The sequence below is a fragment of the Coenobita brevimanus genome, chromosome 55 (assembly GCF_032717465.1).
Source record: "Coenobita brevimanus isolate Jiangsu-jjx chromosome 55, ASM3271746v2, whole genome shotgun sequence".
NCBI lineage: Eukaryota > Metazoa > Arthropoda > Malacostraca > Decapoda > Coenobitidae > Coenobita > Coenobita brevimanus.
In genome coordinates, this window is record NC_137008.1 from 3,009,910 (window position 1) to 3,025,118 (window position 15,209).

Genomic DNA, 15,209 nt, shown 5'->3' on the forward strand with positions numbered 1-15,209 from the left:
TAAGCAGACGACTCAAGTTCTGCTATAATTACAGACACACGATTTCCCTGTAAATTTATAAGAAGCAAGCAGGTAACCACAGTAGATAGCTAATGACACATACTTCTGTCCATTCCAGTTATGCAAAATAAAGCTAAGTAGATTTTATTTTGCAATTTTTGTACTCCTGGCAAACTTATCCATCTTGTTTGTTACCCAGTTTTTTTTTTTTTTGCCTCATCAAGAGCGTAGGGACCCAGGACTAGGCTACTTAGTCCAGACATATAAGGTTAGAATGACCGGTTGCTCTTTCCTGAGTAGCACTGAGTGAGAAGTAAACCCAGCCTTCCGCTGAACGTACACCCTTGCATGTGCACACGGCTAGAGATCCTAATCCCACTTATATTATAAAAAAATCCAAAAGAGTACTGAATTCTGAAAGCATCGTCCACATTCACTCATCGTCCACCTTCGGCTTAGCAATGAGTAGCGATTAAGCAGGTGGATATGGAAAATACCTGTTGCCAGCAGTCCCAAACAGCAGGGTCTTGGTGAGAAAGAGGCAAGGATGAGAGAAGGGCAAGAGGTGTTCTGCATCCAGTAACTTAAAAAACTCCGACCACTTTTGGAGCTCCAGGGGACCAGAAGGAGAGGAGAGATCAAGGCTTTGTTTCTGTACTCCGAATCATTTTAACCATTCTCAGCTACACCTCTGCCAGCATTTACTGTGTACTTGAGCGAAACCCCCTGATCACCTGCTGTATTCAGACAGTAACATAACAACGACACTCATTACTTTGCCCTCAGACCTCTGCCACCGCCACCCTGGTGTGTTATACAAAGAAGGCATCAGAGGACGGTGACAGACGGTCTGATTGCGAATAAGGCAGCAATGATGCGTTACTAAAACCGTAGCATTTCTACATGTACCGTGGATACAGTGCAATGCATGAAGATAAAACTTTCTCTCTCTCTCTCTCTCTCTCTCTCTCTTTACAGTATACATAATATATATACACTCCCCAAACTGACATTATGCAAATTTTTCGTATTTGATGCAAGTTCCTGCCAGAGGAAGGTAAAGTAAAATAATATAATCTATTACTGCTATTGAATTTTATTGACTGATGTATAATCCAGAGAATATTCAGACAGGAAGTACAAGTGAATTCTTCTTAGCTTTTACATGTTCCAGACCAATGGTACATACAGAAAAATTTTGCTTGGTAGATAATTGTAGGTGAGTGAGTCAGTATTGTGTTGTAATGACACTAGATGTAGCAGACAGAACCGACATCTCTTGTAGGCAATGAACATCAGGCTGTGTGTGTGTGTGTGTGTGTGTGTGTGTGTGTGTGTGTGTGTGTTACTTCAGAAATTCTCATCAGTGGCCTGATGTATATTGACCCGTGACGTCAGAGGTCAGGTGGGTAGGCAGGTGAGTTAGTCCACAACGATGTCCACGACGCCATTGTCAGTGCGTCCCGCCAGCTGGCCCAGGGCGTCCCTTTGGGTATCGCGGGAGTCGCTACACTCGCCAGAGGCCGAGTAGTGCCAACTCCATCCTCCCTGCACACAGACATGTACACACTTAAAACATCTAAAGTACCTAAAATATCTCCTAAAATACCTAAAACATCTCTTAAAGCTTCCAAAACATCTAAAGCACCTAAAACATCTAAAGTACCTAAAACATCTAAAGTACCTGAAATATCTCCCATAGTACTGCAAACACTGGAGAGGTGGTACCTCAGTCGGTAGAGAGGTGCCCTGCAGTCCTACCAGACCAAGGTTCAAATCCCCGCTGGGGCAGGGAACAGTTTAATGATTTGAATTTAGTAAATGCAGACTTTGCTTATCTACCAGAAGACCCGCCGACATGTCGTAAAAGTACCCGGCTAATACCAATACACCAGTCCTGTATGAGACAGCCCTAGCATGTTTTCAATACGGACGGTGGGTGTTAGAGCCGAAGTAGTGACATGTAGAAGTGTATGGTATGTAGGAGGACTACTGGGCCTTGGGAGCAGGCTGTGAAGCCTTTGCCCAGAGTCGGACATAAAAAAGAAAAGAAAAAAAAAGCGCACTACACCTCTAGCAATTTCACCCATCTGTCATATTGACGGCCATTGTATTACCAACTACAACCACAAAATTGTTATTGACCACACACAGTATTCATGATTTTCACTGCAACCGTGACTTTGTAATGTGAACACCTGTTATTCGCAGGTATACTTAATGCTAAATGTTACTCTTAGATTGAAAAAAGGTTGTTTCAAAAAGCGCTAGGTACTTGATTTAAGTATTACTAATCCCAAACTTCATTCATCACCATTTACTCTCGTCACATTTACTGTATTGACTATCACCTCCAGAGATAATACCATAGTTTTGACAACAGGATTTCGTCTAAAGGTGATAAACAAATTTAGCACAATAACGTATTTAGCATTTTTTTTAAAATTCAGTTAATGAGTTTCTTTGATTTAGGAAATAGCCTACTTTTCCAACTGGAGGGCTTAGATAAAGTCTTCATCACTTTGTGCAATACAAGAGATTTCCCTTAAGTTAAATAAAATAGTCTGGATATTGCAAGAAGAAGAGGAGGAGGAGAAGGAGAAGAGGAAGAAGAAGAAGACAAAGAGGAGGAGGAGGAGGACGAGAAGGGGAAAAAGAAGATGACGAGGAGGAACAGGAACAGGAACAGGAAGAAGAGGAGGAAAAAACTAAGACATACATCACCAAACCAAAGGGAATTACAAGGAGGACAGTACTAAAAAGTAGCCTGGTACTGACACTGTATTAATGGGTGTATGTGTACTGAACAAAGCCTGGTACTGACACTGTATTAATGGGTGTAGGTGTACTGAACAAAGCCTGGTACTGACACTGTAGCCGTGGGTGTAGGTGTACTGAACAAAGCCTGGTACTGACACTGTAGCCGTGAGTGTAGATGTACTAAACAAAGCCTGGTACTGACACTGTAGCCGTGGGTGTAGGTGTACTAAACAAAGCCTGGGACTGACACTGTACAGTGTTAATGGGTGTAGATGTACTAAACAAAGCCTGGTACAGACACTGTAGCCGTGGGTGTAGGTGTACTCAACAAAGCCTGGTACTCACACTGTAGCAGTGGGTGTAGGTGTACTCAACAAAGCCTGGTACTGACACTGTATTAATGGGTGTATGTGTACTCAACAAAGCCTGGTACTCACACTGTAGCCGTGGGTGTAGCCGTACTCGTACAGGTCTCGCAGCGAGGTACCTGCGGCACACACGGACGCGTACTCTCCGATCACAATGGGTTTGTCAAGGCCGTAGTCGGAGGCGCTGACCTGCGGGATCAGGTCAGCTTAGGTGAGGGGTCATGTCTGGTGACCTTAGCAAGCATCCAACACCTCGACCTTAGTGACTTATATACTTCAGGAACATATTCTCTTTTGTGCTTGTTATGTTTTCAATGTGGACAGTTTGGATTTCTTATTGATCATAAAAGAGAATATCAAAATGTTCTATGCTGATATAAACTGGCAGGGAAATGATGATGGAAAGCCTCATCATTCATCAAGAACACAACTCCTGGCAATGGAGGAGGGGAAACTATGGTTATGACAGAGTGGTGCACAGCAATCATGAGTGACATTGGACAGATATCTATACGCCACTCTCTCTCTCTCTCACTCACTCTCTCTCTCTCTCTGTAAACTTGGAAGCCATCCTCTTGGTGGTCCCAGCTTGATAACTGGGTGGGTCAGTTGGTGTAACCCAAGCAAAGGCAGCCAGCCGCCGCTTGTCAACTCACGGTGAAGGGAGCGTCGGGGCTCCAGCTGCCGCCCCAGTCGTAGGTGTGCATCTGGTAGAAGTCGAGATGAGCGTTGCTTCCCCCCGCGGCCTGGTTGAGGCAGGCGTCAGTGTAGTGGTTGTGGGAGTTGGAGAAGGCGTCGTTCTGGGAAAACTGACCTGATCCATACAAACACAGACAATTACCATAAATAACAAAGAGTTGGATACATGGTCTTCCCATCACTTTAACATCATCCATTACTATAATTAAATAAGTGCTTGATTAATGGTTATTTCAAGACATCAGCGGCAATCAATACTATTATCAAGTGCTGCATACATGGTCATTTCACCAGCCGAACACCGACAATTCGTAATAATCAACAGGATTATTCTACCACATCCAACGTCAGCCATTTATCAGGTGCTGAATACGCAGTCGTCCCATACAATCTGTGGCTAAAGGATGGTGTACCAGCCATATTGATATATACAGTTCTTCTTGTGATAACTGCTGCAGCCTACTAGCAGTGGGGGCCGGCCCACTAATGCATTAGTGTCTGAGTCACCCGTCGTAGCAAGGAGAGGACTGGGCTAGGCTGGAGCCTCCAGGACGGCTCCAACTATTATTCCTGTGTCTAACTGGATGCTAGCTGATGTTTACCAGACATATGAAGTATTTTCACAAGGAGTGAAATTGGAAAATTTTTTATATACCTTAAGATTCTTTATGAATTCGAAGTCAGATTTATGAAATAACCTCTCTAGGTTCATGTTAGGTTCTTACTCTTCCATTTTAGGCCAAGAACCCTGAAGGGTTGGGCAATAAATTGCTTGGCTGGTTTACTTAGTAGTGTACATTATTCCAAAGAATATAATGTGTCACTATTCCCCACTGTTGTAGCCGGGAATACTACTCGGCGGTTACGATGTTACTTAAGGTTAAAAGTACAGACTGTGTTGGTGTGACTGACCCCAGGAGCCGATGGTGATGAGAGCCTCTGAGTCGATGGCACGTACCGCCTGGTTCTGCCGGCCGATGAACCTCAGGAATCTGCCACAGAAACTCGCCATAGTCAATGATTAGAGTGACACTGATGATGTTTGTGGCTACCAATACACTGAGATGAAATGATCTAACCACTTATTTGTTCAGTTATTGCAAATATTTCGTGGTCTCTGATTCGGTATAAGTAAGCCAATTTGCCACATTAATTTATATGACAAACCCGAGCCATTAGGTAAAATTTTAATTTCGGAAAACAATTAGGAACTAAGGAATATACGCACCCAAACACACTACTGACTTTAATGAGGCAGAGTTTCATCATCATTGCATCCCGTGACGAGTTCCTAAAGTCCTTGAAAGGTTAAGTGAATACGATCGCATATATATATCTTCTAACCAAGGGTAACCTGATCACTGTGAACACTCGTAAACAGCCCTTGTAATCCGGAAAGGTTGATGAACTGGAGTCTATCACTGACTGGTGGCGAAGTGAGCTTAATGTAGTTGATGGGTTTATGATTTCTTCTTCTGGATATCAATATATCTATCTATTCCTCTGTTCATCTGTTTATCCATCTGCCAACCTACCTACCGATACAGTGTGTGTATATGTGTGTTTGCCTACAAATAATATTTCCAACATATATCACTGCATTCCTGTCACTGTCGTTCCATAATAATTGCTGGAGTGTTTGCCACTACAGTAGTCCCAGTCAGGGCAATAACAAAAAGTTCTTGTTCACGGCAAATCTTGTGTGATGGTGGGTCTGATCTCATAACGTCCTCATAGGTATTTACAAGGAACTGCCAATTCCCTGACCCTAGTGACGTGGCCTGACCAAAGTAACCTGACCTGACCCCAGTGATGTGACCTGACCCCCATAATGTGATCTGACCCCAGTGATGTGACCTGACCCCTTTAATGTGAGCCGATACTGACCTCTCCATGGGGACAGAGAGACCAGTCCAGCCAGCGCCGGCCTGACCGATGATGCTGGTGTCATAGCAGTAGTCACTGTTGCTCTCCACCTGCAGGAGGTTATCAAGGCTATAACCAGTCCAGTCATAAAGGGCATAACCAGTCACATGGAACACTTACTACGGTATTCTTTAACAGTAAACAAATTTGGAATTGCTTATTACTTAGGGTTAAAAGTACGAACTACAGTTGTTCTCGCCATGTGGGAGGTATCTGTGACTGTAACAAATCTTCCTCAATAATTTATTTTGCAAATGACTCCTTTTTATCCTTCTGTGTGCTATTGTGGCAAATCAGGTCTGTATTAGATATACATATTTAACATAAAAGTGAATATTTAGATGTAATATGTATTGAAATTCACTAATAACTTGGTGTTACTAAGTATATGACCCATAGATATACCCCACGTGACGTCACCTGGCTGCTGGCTCACTTACCAGGACCGATCCCTCAGGCTCGTTCACCGCCTCAAAAGCTCCAAAGGCCGGGTGTCCCTTAATGGTGTTTATCAGGCTCTGAGGAAACACAGAGACATGTAAAAAAAGCAGAAACAAAAAACAATTATACTTTGCCAATAATCACAGTAGAAATGTTTATATATTGGTTGTAACCATACTACCAATAAAAGAGATCTAAGGATGCACACACAAACATACACACTAGAACAAAAATCTTCTCTTTTTAATAATCACTGGTCCTCATTGTGAAGAGACGGGAAGGGAAACTTTCTATTAGCGATGGACAATATGAAACTGGAGTAGTTGGCATGTATACGTTCTTCCAGTGAATAACTGAGTGATCCACAACACTTCTATGACGGCACAGTTGATGGTGTTGTTGGAAAGTGAAAGGGTGACCTATATTTAAATGAAGTGTTCTCTGTTTATATTTAAGCGAAGTGTTGTCTCTATATTGAAGTGAAGTGCTGTCTGTCTACTGTATATTTAAGAGTTGTCTACTGAAGAGAGTACTCACGTTAAGGCAGTTGTTGATGTAGGAGTCCAGTTTGGAGTCGTCGTAAATCAAGTCGATTGCCGGCTGGTTGGTGAGGTAGGCCCCGTTCCACATGGTCAGAGTCACCAGGACGTCGTTGGCTTGTGCAGTGTCCAGGAGTTGCTTGACGTCGTTCTCAAACTGACCTGAGTTGTCACAGGAGGTCACGTAGCCGTCACCGTCGAACGCCGGCGTGCTGTAGCCCTCCACGTGCACCCATATACCTGACGTGTACATAACATGCTGTAGTCCTGCACGTGCACCCACACACCTCACGTGCACATAATATGTTGTAGACCTACGCATGCACCCACACACCTGACGTGGACACAGACTTCTAACAAACTCATGAACCCAAGTCCACACACCTGAAGTAAGCAGTAAGTAGCTATTTGAAGATATGGCAAACAATCTGATTAGAGAAGAAAGAAGAGTAATTAAAATAAGGAGAAGGAGACAGACAACCACATCAGTGACATTAGCGAGGACGGATCGACCAGTGGATAAAGATGAATAAATACTGTATACAGTAGAGGCAGACCTAAAACGAACCTTTCCGTACTATACAACCATATTTCACACATACAGCATGAGCGTCACTTCCCTGACTCGTTGTATCAAAGAGTGTCATCCTTTGCCAGAGAAATATATCAAGCCTCTCTCAGCTTAGGACCATAATGAACAAAGGAAAGGGAGTAACAGAAGAGGTGATAGGCGAACATACTTCCCCGCATCCACACACGAAGGAGATTAGTAAGTTAGTAAGTTTTATAAAGAAGACCCGATGGACATTGGGTGATATTAAAAAGGCTATTGAGTAACCCACAGATGGATTTAACCAAATGGATTGGCATAATGATATTTTAGTCACGGAAGAGAAGGCTCATGGATTAAAAAAAAAAAAAAAAATCAAGGATAAAGGAAAATCGAGGAAAAGAAGTGATAAAAAATATGATTGATGGAGAGAAATCACTGACAAAACAAGTTGGGAGACAGATTGGGAAAGGAAAATATAATTCATCAGAAGAGGAATCACAGACAGAGGAGGAGAGTGAAAAGACGAGGAAAAAGATGATTAATGGAAAGAAAGCACAAAAACAGTAGATAAGGAAGACACGTGGACAGACGGGGAATTGAAGAAGGCCAGGCAAGCGACAAAGAAGAAGACTAGACAGACGCCCATGTAAACAAGGGAAAATAAGACTCACGGATGGAGTTTCCGCCCGAGCTGGCAATTTCAGAGACCCATGAGTCCAGTGTACCGTCGTAGCCGCCGTTGCCGAAGTCGTAGCCATAGTTGTTCCAGGCGATGTTGCAGCCGTTCAGGAACACCTTCTCGCCCTTGTACGTCAGGTCCGTCCCTGATACCTTGAATAATAATAATAATAATAATAATAATAATAATGATAATAATAATAATATAATAATAATGATAATAGTAGTAATAATAATTATAATAACAGTGGCGCACAGGCTAGAACTTCCTCTCAGCCAGGGATGTCGGTGAAGGATGAGCACAAATTTTTGCTCAAAATTGCACTAGCTCCATGACTACTTCTTTACACCCGGAGACGTATGACGAATCTCTTCATGCTTTTCTAAAATCATGCAAATTTTTCAAGTGTGATTTTGTTTTTAAGGCAACAGTGCATTACGACAAAACAAAAATCAGAAAGCTATGTAAATGAACTTAAAATCTGTGCCTGTCAAGATATGTGGATTCTAATAGCATAACATGTATTAAATCTGGAATAAAGTAATGCATATAGTTTGCTTCTAGGTCAATCAAAGCACCATTTAGAGGCAAGGGGCTTTGACTAACTAATTTTTCATGTATACTGCCCACGATATCAAATTATGCGCAGCTCTCAGGCAGAAAGTTCGCCCCTGGGGTGAATAAAACTCTCCTGTGCTATCCAGAGAAAATAAGTATACCTAGAGAAAATGTTCTAGTGCTAAAGGAGCTAAATGTGTATACTGCTGACCGAGAGCCTGGCAGCAAAGGTGGTCCCAAGCAGTGCCAGGAAAGTAAGACAAGATGAAGCCCTCATGACCGCTGCTTCTGGCGTTGGTGAAAGTACTGTAGCTGCTGTCTTCTTAAACTGCTGGAGCTTCCTTTATGCTCGTACCATCTATACCAGTGCCTTATATATGTGCCTCAGTATACATGGCAAACACAGCACTATCTGATTACGGCACGGAGATAAAAGCAGAAAAGGAGGGAGGAGGGGGTGAGCGATGGGAATTTCACTGGCTATGACGTCTTTTACACGTGCAAGATGCTGATTTGATGAGGGTTCTAAGGCGTGATCAGGGCGTGCATGGCTCGTGGTTACTTACGATGATATTTTTAAAGCTTCTAGTGTGTCATGTGTTGTGGTCTGCCTGATGATGCTGTGATTGTTGCTGATGTTTTTGGTGTTGTGGTGGTGATGGTGGTGGTGGTATTCTGGTTGTTTTGTCTTTGTTCTTGTTGTCTTACTGCTGTTGTTGTTGCTGCTGTTAATGTTGTTGTGGTGGTGGTGGTGGTAAGGTTGGTTTTGTCTTTGTTTTTGTTTTTCTTTTTATTGTTGTTGTTTTACTCCTCTTCCAGTTTAGTGAAATCTTTGTGTGTGTGTGTGTGTGTGTGTGTGTGTGTGTGTGTGTGTGTGTGTGTGTGTGTGTGTGTGTGTGTGTGTGTGTGTGTGTGTGTGTGTTTTCCTCATTTCATATCATTTTATTTAGACTGGAAGACTTCCTCGCAGAGAACATAGTAAAGTTTATAATCGAACACTCTTCGTCGATAAATATATCTAAAGTGAACCAGATCGTCTGTCGTAGCAAGAATAATATAAGTGAAAAATAATTCTTTCAGTGGTGTTAGGTATATTACAGTAATAATAATAATAATAATAAGTGCTCAGAGAGAGCATACCCCCGCCAATGCCATTGCCATTACAAAGGATCCGGATCCGGATCCGTGTAGGTATTGTGTTGAGTACATAGGATCCAGATCCACTCCCAAATTTAACCAATTGTTCCTTGACCCATGGCTCACTCTTCCACAAAATTTTATTGACATTCTTGATAACTTTTTGGGAAACTGTGCGGGATACCTAGGATCCAGATCCTGATCCGGATCCGCCCCCAAACTTAATCTATTCTTTCTTGATCCATGGCCCACCCTTCCACAAAAATTCATTGAAATTCATTGAGCACTTTTGCACTCAGAGAGCTCATACCTACCCATCCATCCACAAAATTTCAGTGATATTCATTGAGAACTTTTGGAGATATTGCTTGGGCAAGGAAACAGACAAACGTACTTTAGATGAATAAATAACTTCCTCCAACTTCTTTGGCGGAGGTAGTAATAGTAGTAGTAGTAGTAGTAGTAGTAGTAGTAGTAGTAGTAATAATAATAATAATAATAATAATAAGTAGAACCGTATCTTTTCTTATTGTTATAAAGGCTCCAAAGTGTTTGCGTACGTCAACCTTGGCCACCTAACGGCGGCTCTCCAAGCTGCTCGATCTCTGGCAGCATTCCTCTTCCGTCCCCTATCCCTGAGGTCACAGTCTATGACCTCGTCCTAGGACTTTTTTGGTCTGCGTCTCGCAACTCCTCCCCCGACGTTCACACCTCTCACCTTCTGCATCCATTTCTCATCCTCCGTCCCTTCACCATGCTCAGACCATCTCAGTCTACCCCTTGTCGTCACAACAATACATTCAAGTCCCATCCTTCCTCTCAGCTCTTCATTTGCAATCCTAGCACCCTCTCAGGCCTTGCATTCTAGGACGCATTACACATCCATCTAATCATTGTTATTTCTATACGTTTCAGTTTACAAATATCCTCTTGCTTCACTGTCCAGCTCTAACAACCATACAGCATTGCACTCCTAACACATGCCGCATACAAAGATCCCTTAGCATGGAAGGAGAGAGTTCTCAATGTTAGGAGAGGCAACAGCTCCCTGAACTTCCTCCAACCACTCCTTGCCCTAGAAACAGCGCATAACCTGTAAACGAAACAATAAGACTCCTCCACACACTCAAGAGACTCCCCAGCATAGTTAATCCTTTCACGCCTGACAATCTACCTTACATACTCTCTCTGGAACGCTGAGTGCAATTACGGAATGAGTCGCTGAGGAAGAGGTGTTACGAAGCCCATGCCATCTTGAATTCAGCTCTTAATCGTTTACCTGCTCGTCACTGCATTGTTTTTCTGACTATCCTTGTCTTAAACTGGTGGGTCTTTTTTTTTTTTTTTTTTTCAAGTGGCAAATATCACGCAGGTATAGGTAAATATATCCTTATGTTTTTGATAAGAATATAAATGCAAAAAAAGTACAGTATGATATATTGAAGAATAAAAATTATAAATTCTAGAGTTAATGTAAACATTTCATTTATAGAGATCAATGATTCTTAACCTTCTCGGAAATAAGCAGACCTACGACGTCACACCGATTGATTTCACAGGTAACATATCCAGGTGAATACAGGTGATGACAAACTAATTTATCGGTAATATAACTTCTCTACCTGAAACTTACTTTAATATCATGACAGCCAGAAAAAGAAAGTACAATAATTACCGGATACTACTACATAATTTCCTGATTGGTTATTTCTGTACGTTCAGAATACTTTGAAAATATGTATATATATTTTTGGGGGGTTATACTTACAGTTTACATATGTATACTACACACACACACACACACACACACACACACACACACACACACACACACACACACACACACACACACACACACACTCACACACAACACCACAACCACCGTGTTCAGACATAGCCCAATGGTTTCCTTAGGACTTACCTTGACATAGGGGTCGTGGCTGCCTTGGAAGCACTGATAACTATTGCTGCTTCATCCACAGTTATTTACATTAAACAGAAGCGCCCATCCAAGAAATGGTAAAGTCGCCAGTGTGTGTGTGTGTGTGTGTGTGTGTGTGTGTGTGTGTGTGTGTATTTTCAAAGGTCAATAAGGTAGACATCATTGATATGGGTTCAGAAACTAAGGAGAGAAGGTTCTGTCATCTCAACCTCCTTCTCCTCAGTAAAACCTAATTTGACTCTCAGTACACCGTGGCATCTCGGATCCTCGGCGCAGTCACTGATAGTGTGCAAAGACAAGTTGGGACAGTCGCTACAGATCCTTGCCGACCCTCTCGATTTGGGGCGACTCAGGGGTAAAGAACCACTGATATAGATAGACAGATAGATTTATGGATTGCAAAGTATCATTATATGCATTTTATAAAGTTAAGAATACCGAATTATTTACATATCACGCAATCCTTATTGCTATAATAGGAACAAAACAGACTCTGGATTAGGCTGCTTACCTGAGACTTTTAAGATGAAGGTGGCATTGTGAGGGCACGACAGAGAACACCTGTAAAATGTATGGATTTTTTAAAACTTAATTAGGCTCTCCCTCTTTTCATCTTCTATTAAAAAAAAAAAAAAAAAAGCCTCAATCGCCCTTTGAACGTTAACTCTAATTGGCCACATCGCGACTTAATGACCTCGTTGCGTTTGGTTATGTGGTTATCATGCAACGTGGTTAATGTTTCCCTGGTCTACAGAGAGAGAGAGAGAGAGAGAGAGAGAGAGAGAGAGAGAGAGAGAGAGAGAGAGAGAGAGAGATAGCGCAATGGGGAGAGGTGCTTGTCATTCAGTGTGGAGTCACGTAAAGGTGGCGCCAGCACTTACTACCTAACTGGATATCGAGACAACAAAAACTAAGTGTGTGTGTGTGTGTGTGTGTGTGTGTGTGTGTGTGTGTGTGTGTGTGTGTGTGTGTGTGTTTTAACTTTCACCCCCTGAGAACTTCACACACAGTCTCAGGTGGGCCAGATCTGATACAGCCAAACGCAATGAGTAGTAACAAAACAAACCAGGTATTCAAGGTCGCCATTAACCTTGCACTTCACCAACCCCTCAACATGCATCAGCCACTCCTGTCGGTCTTCTCTTTATCTCTCATGACAAACTGTAATGCACAATTGTACTAAAATTGTACTAAACATCATTGTACTAAATATAATTGTACTTAAACATAATTTTACTCTATGTTAAATGTTTATGCAAAACAGAAATGGCCAAATTCCCCCCAAACACGAAACTCCCGCCAAGAAAAACAGAAGAATAAAATTTAGGTTTCATGATTATTTCAGTCTGAGATGCCTACCCCTGTATTCCCTAGCACCTTTTCTTTAGCGATTTATTTTTGGATATGTTTGGTTAATATTCTTTTGTGCGTTATTCATGCGGAAAATGGTGATATAAGAGGGATTATTTGTTAACAGAATACAACATTAAGGTGTAACAAGCAAAATAAATCGCTCAGGAAAAGGTGTTAGGGACGTAAGGTAAAGTGGAAGAGACTGTACCAGAGCTGAATATTTTCTAGACATAAAAGATTGGAAGACGAGATTGCCTGTGTACTAGAGAGTTTAACACACACACACACACACACACACACACACACACACACACACACACACACACACACACACACACACACACACACACACACACACACACACACACACACACACACACACACACACACACACACACACACACACACACACACACACACATAGATGCAAGGCCACTGCGAAGACAAGGGAAAGTTAGACGGGGAAAGTGACGTGATTTGACAAGATGAAGGACATTTCCACCTCCATAAGAAAAAAGTGGAGACCCGACCCTTACCCCCAAGACACACGCAATTAAGAACTGTATGTTATAGTGAACAAATAAAACCCTTGTACACACTCAGCAACTATGAAAAAAAAAAAAAGGAAAATGAATTGAAAAGAAACACAGAATCGACCTAGCTCACCAAAATGTCGCTGTCTTTAATCATATTATGAATACTTGATCCTGACTTCTTCCGAAATCAAGAGGACTCTTGTCAGAACTCTAAAATATCATAGCACACTACAAAATAGCTAGTAAAGACACCTCTACATGTCACCACTTCGGCGCTAAAACCCACCGTCCATATTGAATACATGCTGGGGCTGTCTCGTACAGGACTGATGTACTGGTATTAGCGGGAATATTTTTACATGTCGGCGGGTCATCATGAAAGATCAGGAGAGTCTGCTTTTATGAAATTCAAATCCTTAAACTGTTCCCTGCCCAAGCCGGGATTCGATCCTGGGTCCATTAGAACTGCAGGCCGTCTCTCCACCAATTCAGCCACCGCATCCCCCAATGTTTGCAGTACTATGGGGGATGTTTTAGGTACTTTAGATGTTTTGGAAACTTTAAGAGATGTTTTAGGTATTTTAGGAGATATTTCAGGTACTTCAGATGTTTTAGATACTTTAGGAGATGTTTTGGGTACTTGAAATGTTTTCGATACTTTAGGAAATGTTTTGGGTACTTTAAATGTTTTCGATACTTTAGGAGATGTTTTGGGTACTTTAAATGTTTTCGATACTTTAGGAGATGTTTTGGGTACTTTAAAATGTTTTCGATACTTTAGGAGGTGTTTTGGGTACTTTAGGAGATGTGTAGGTACCTTAGGAGATCTTTTGAGTCCTTGAGGAGATACTTCCGTACTTTAAGAGATGTTTTGAATCCTTCGGGAGATGTTTTAGGTACTTTAAGATGTTTGGAGTACTTCAGGAGATGTCTGGGGTAATTTAGGAGTTCTTTTAGGTACTTTAGGAGATGCTTTAGGTATAGGAGATGTTTTAGGTGTTTTAGGAGATGTTTTAGGTGTTTTAGGTGAGATTTTGGGTACTTTAGGTGTTCTGAGTACTTTAGGAGATGTCTTGCGTACTTTAGGAGACTTTTGAGTCGTTTAGGAGATGTTTGGGGTACTTTAGGAGATGTATTAGGTACTTTTGGAGATGTTTTAGGAACTTTAGATGTTTTAGATACTTTAGATGTTTGGGGTACTTTACATGTTTTGGGTACTTTAGGAGATATTTTGAGTCCTTTGGGAGACTTTTTAGGCTCTTTAGGGGATGTCTGGGGTACTTTATATGTTTGGGGTACTTTAGGAGATGTTTTTGGTAATTTAGAAGAATTTTAGGTATAGAAGGACATGAAGATTAAGGCGAGATACTTAAAGAATACTAAATACTTCCTTTTTGGGGGGGTTAGGAAGGATTATATTTGTTAAGGTGTACGGGCGCTTCGGTACCATCCCTACATACTCTTGTTTGGATGTAGGAAATGGTATACAGCGAGACGGAATAAGTATGCCTTCGTGACTGTAGTATAAGTACACAAAAATAGATTAACAATTACTTAATATTGCATTTGCCAAAGATCCTAATGTTTCTTTTTGTACTGCATTTCAGAAGTGAGTTTTCCCGTATGTATGGAAAGCTGTACCGTAAATTTATATACAGACTAACGGAATTCTCTCTCTCTCTCTCTCTCTCTCTCTCTCTCTCTCTCTCTCTCTCTCT

The 15,209-nt window shown here is 41.7% G+C and overlaps 1 protein-coding gene across 1 annotated transcript; it reads right to left on the reverse strand.

Moving 5' to 3' along the window:
- Positions 1–1,422: 1,422 nt before the first annotated feature.
- Positions 1,423–8,800, reverse strand: LOC145401195 (mannan endo-1,4-beta-mannosidase-like). Its single transcript, XM_080273499.1, has 9 exons — positions 8,735–8,800; positions 7,958–8,117; positions 6,732–6,973; positions 6,194–6,271; positions 5,715–5,803; positions 4,740–4,819; positions 3,785–3,942; positions 3,198–3,317; positions 1,423–1,548 (listed from the first exon to the last, which is right to left on the reverse strand). The coding sequence occupies exons 1-9, from the start codon at positions 8,798–8,800 to the stop codon at positions 1,423–1,425; spliced, it is 1,119 nt and encodes a 372-aa protein (XP_080129625.1).
- Positions 8,801–15,209: the final 6,409 nt, after the last annotated feature.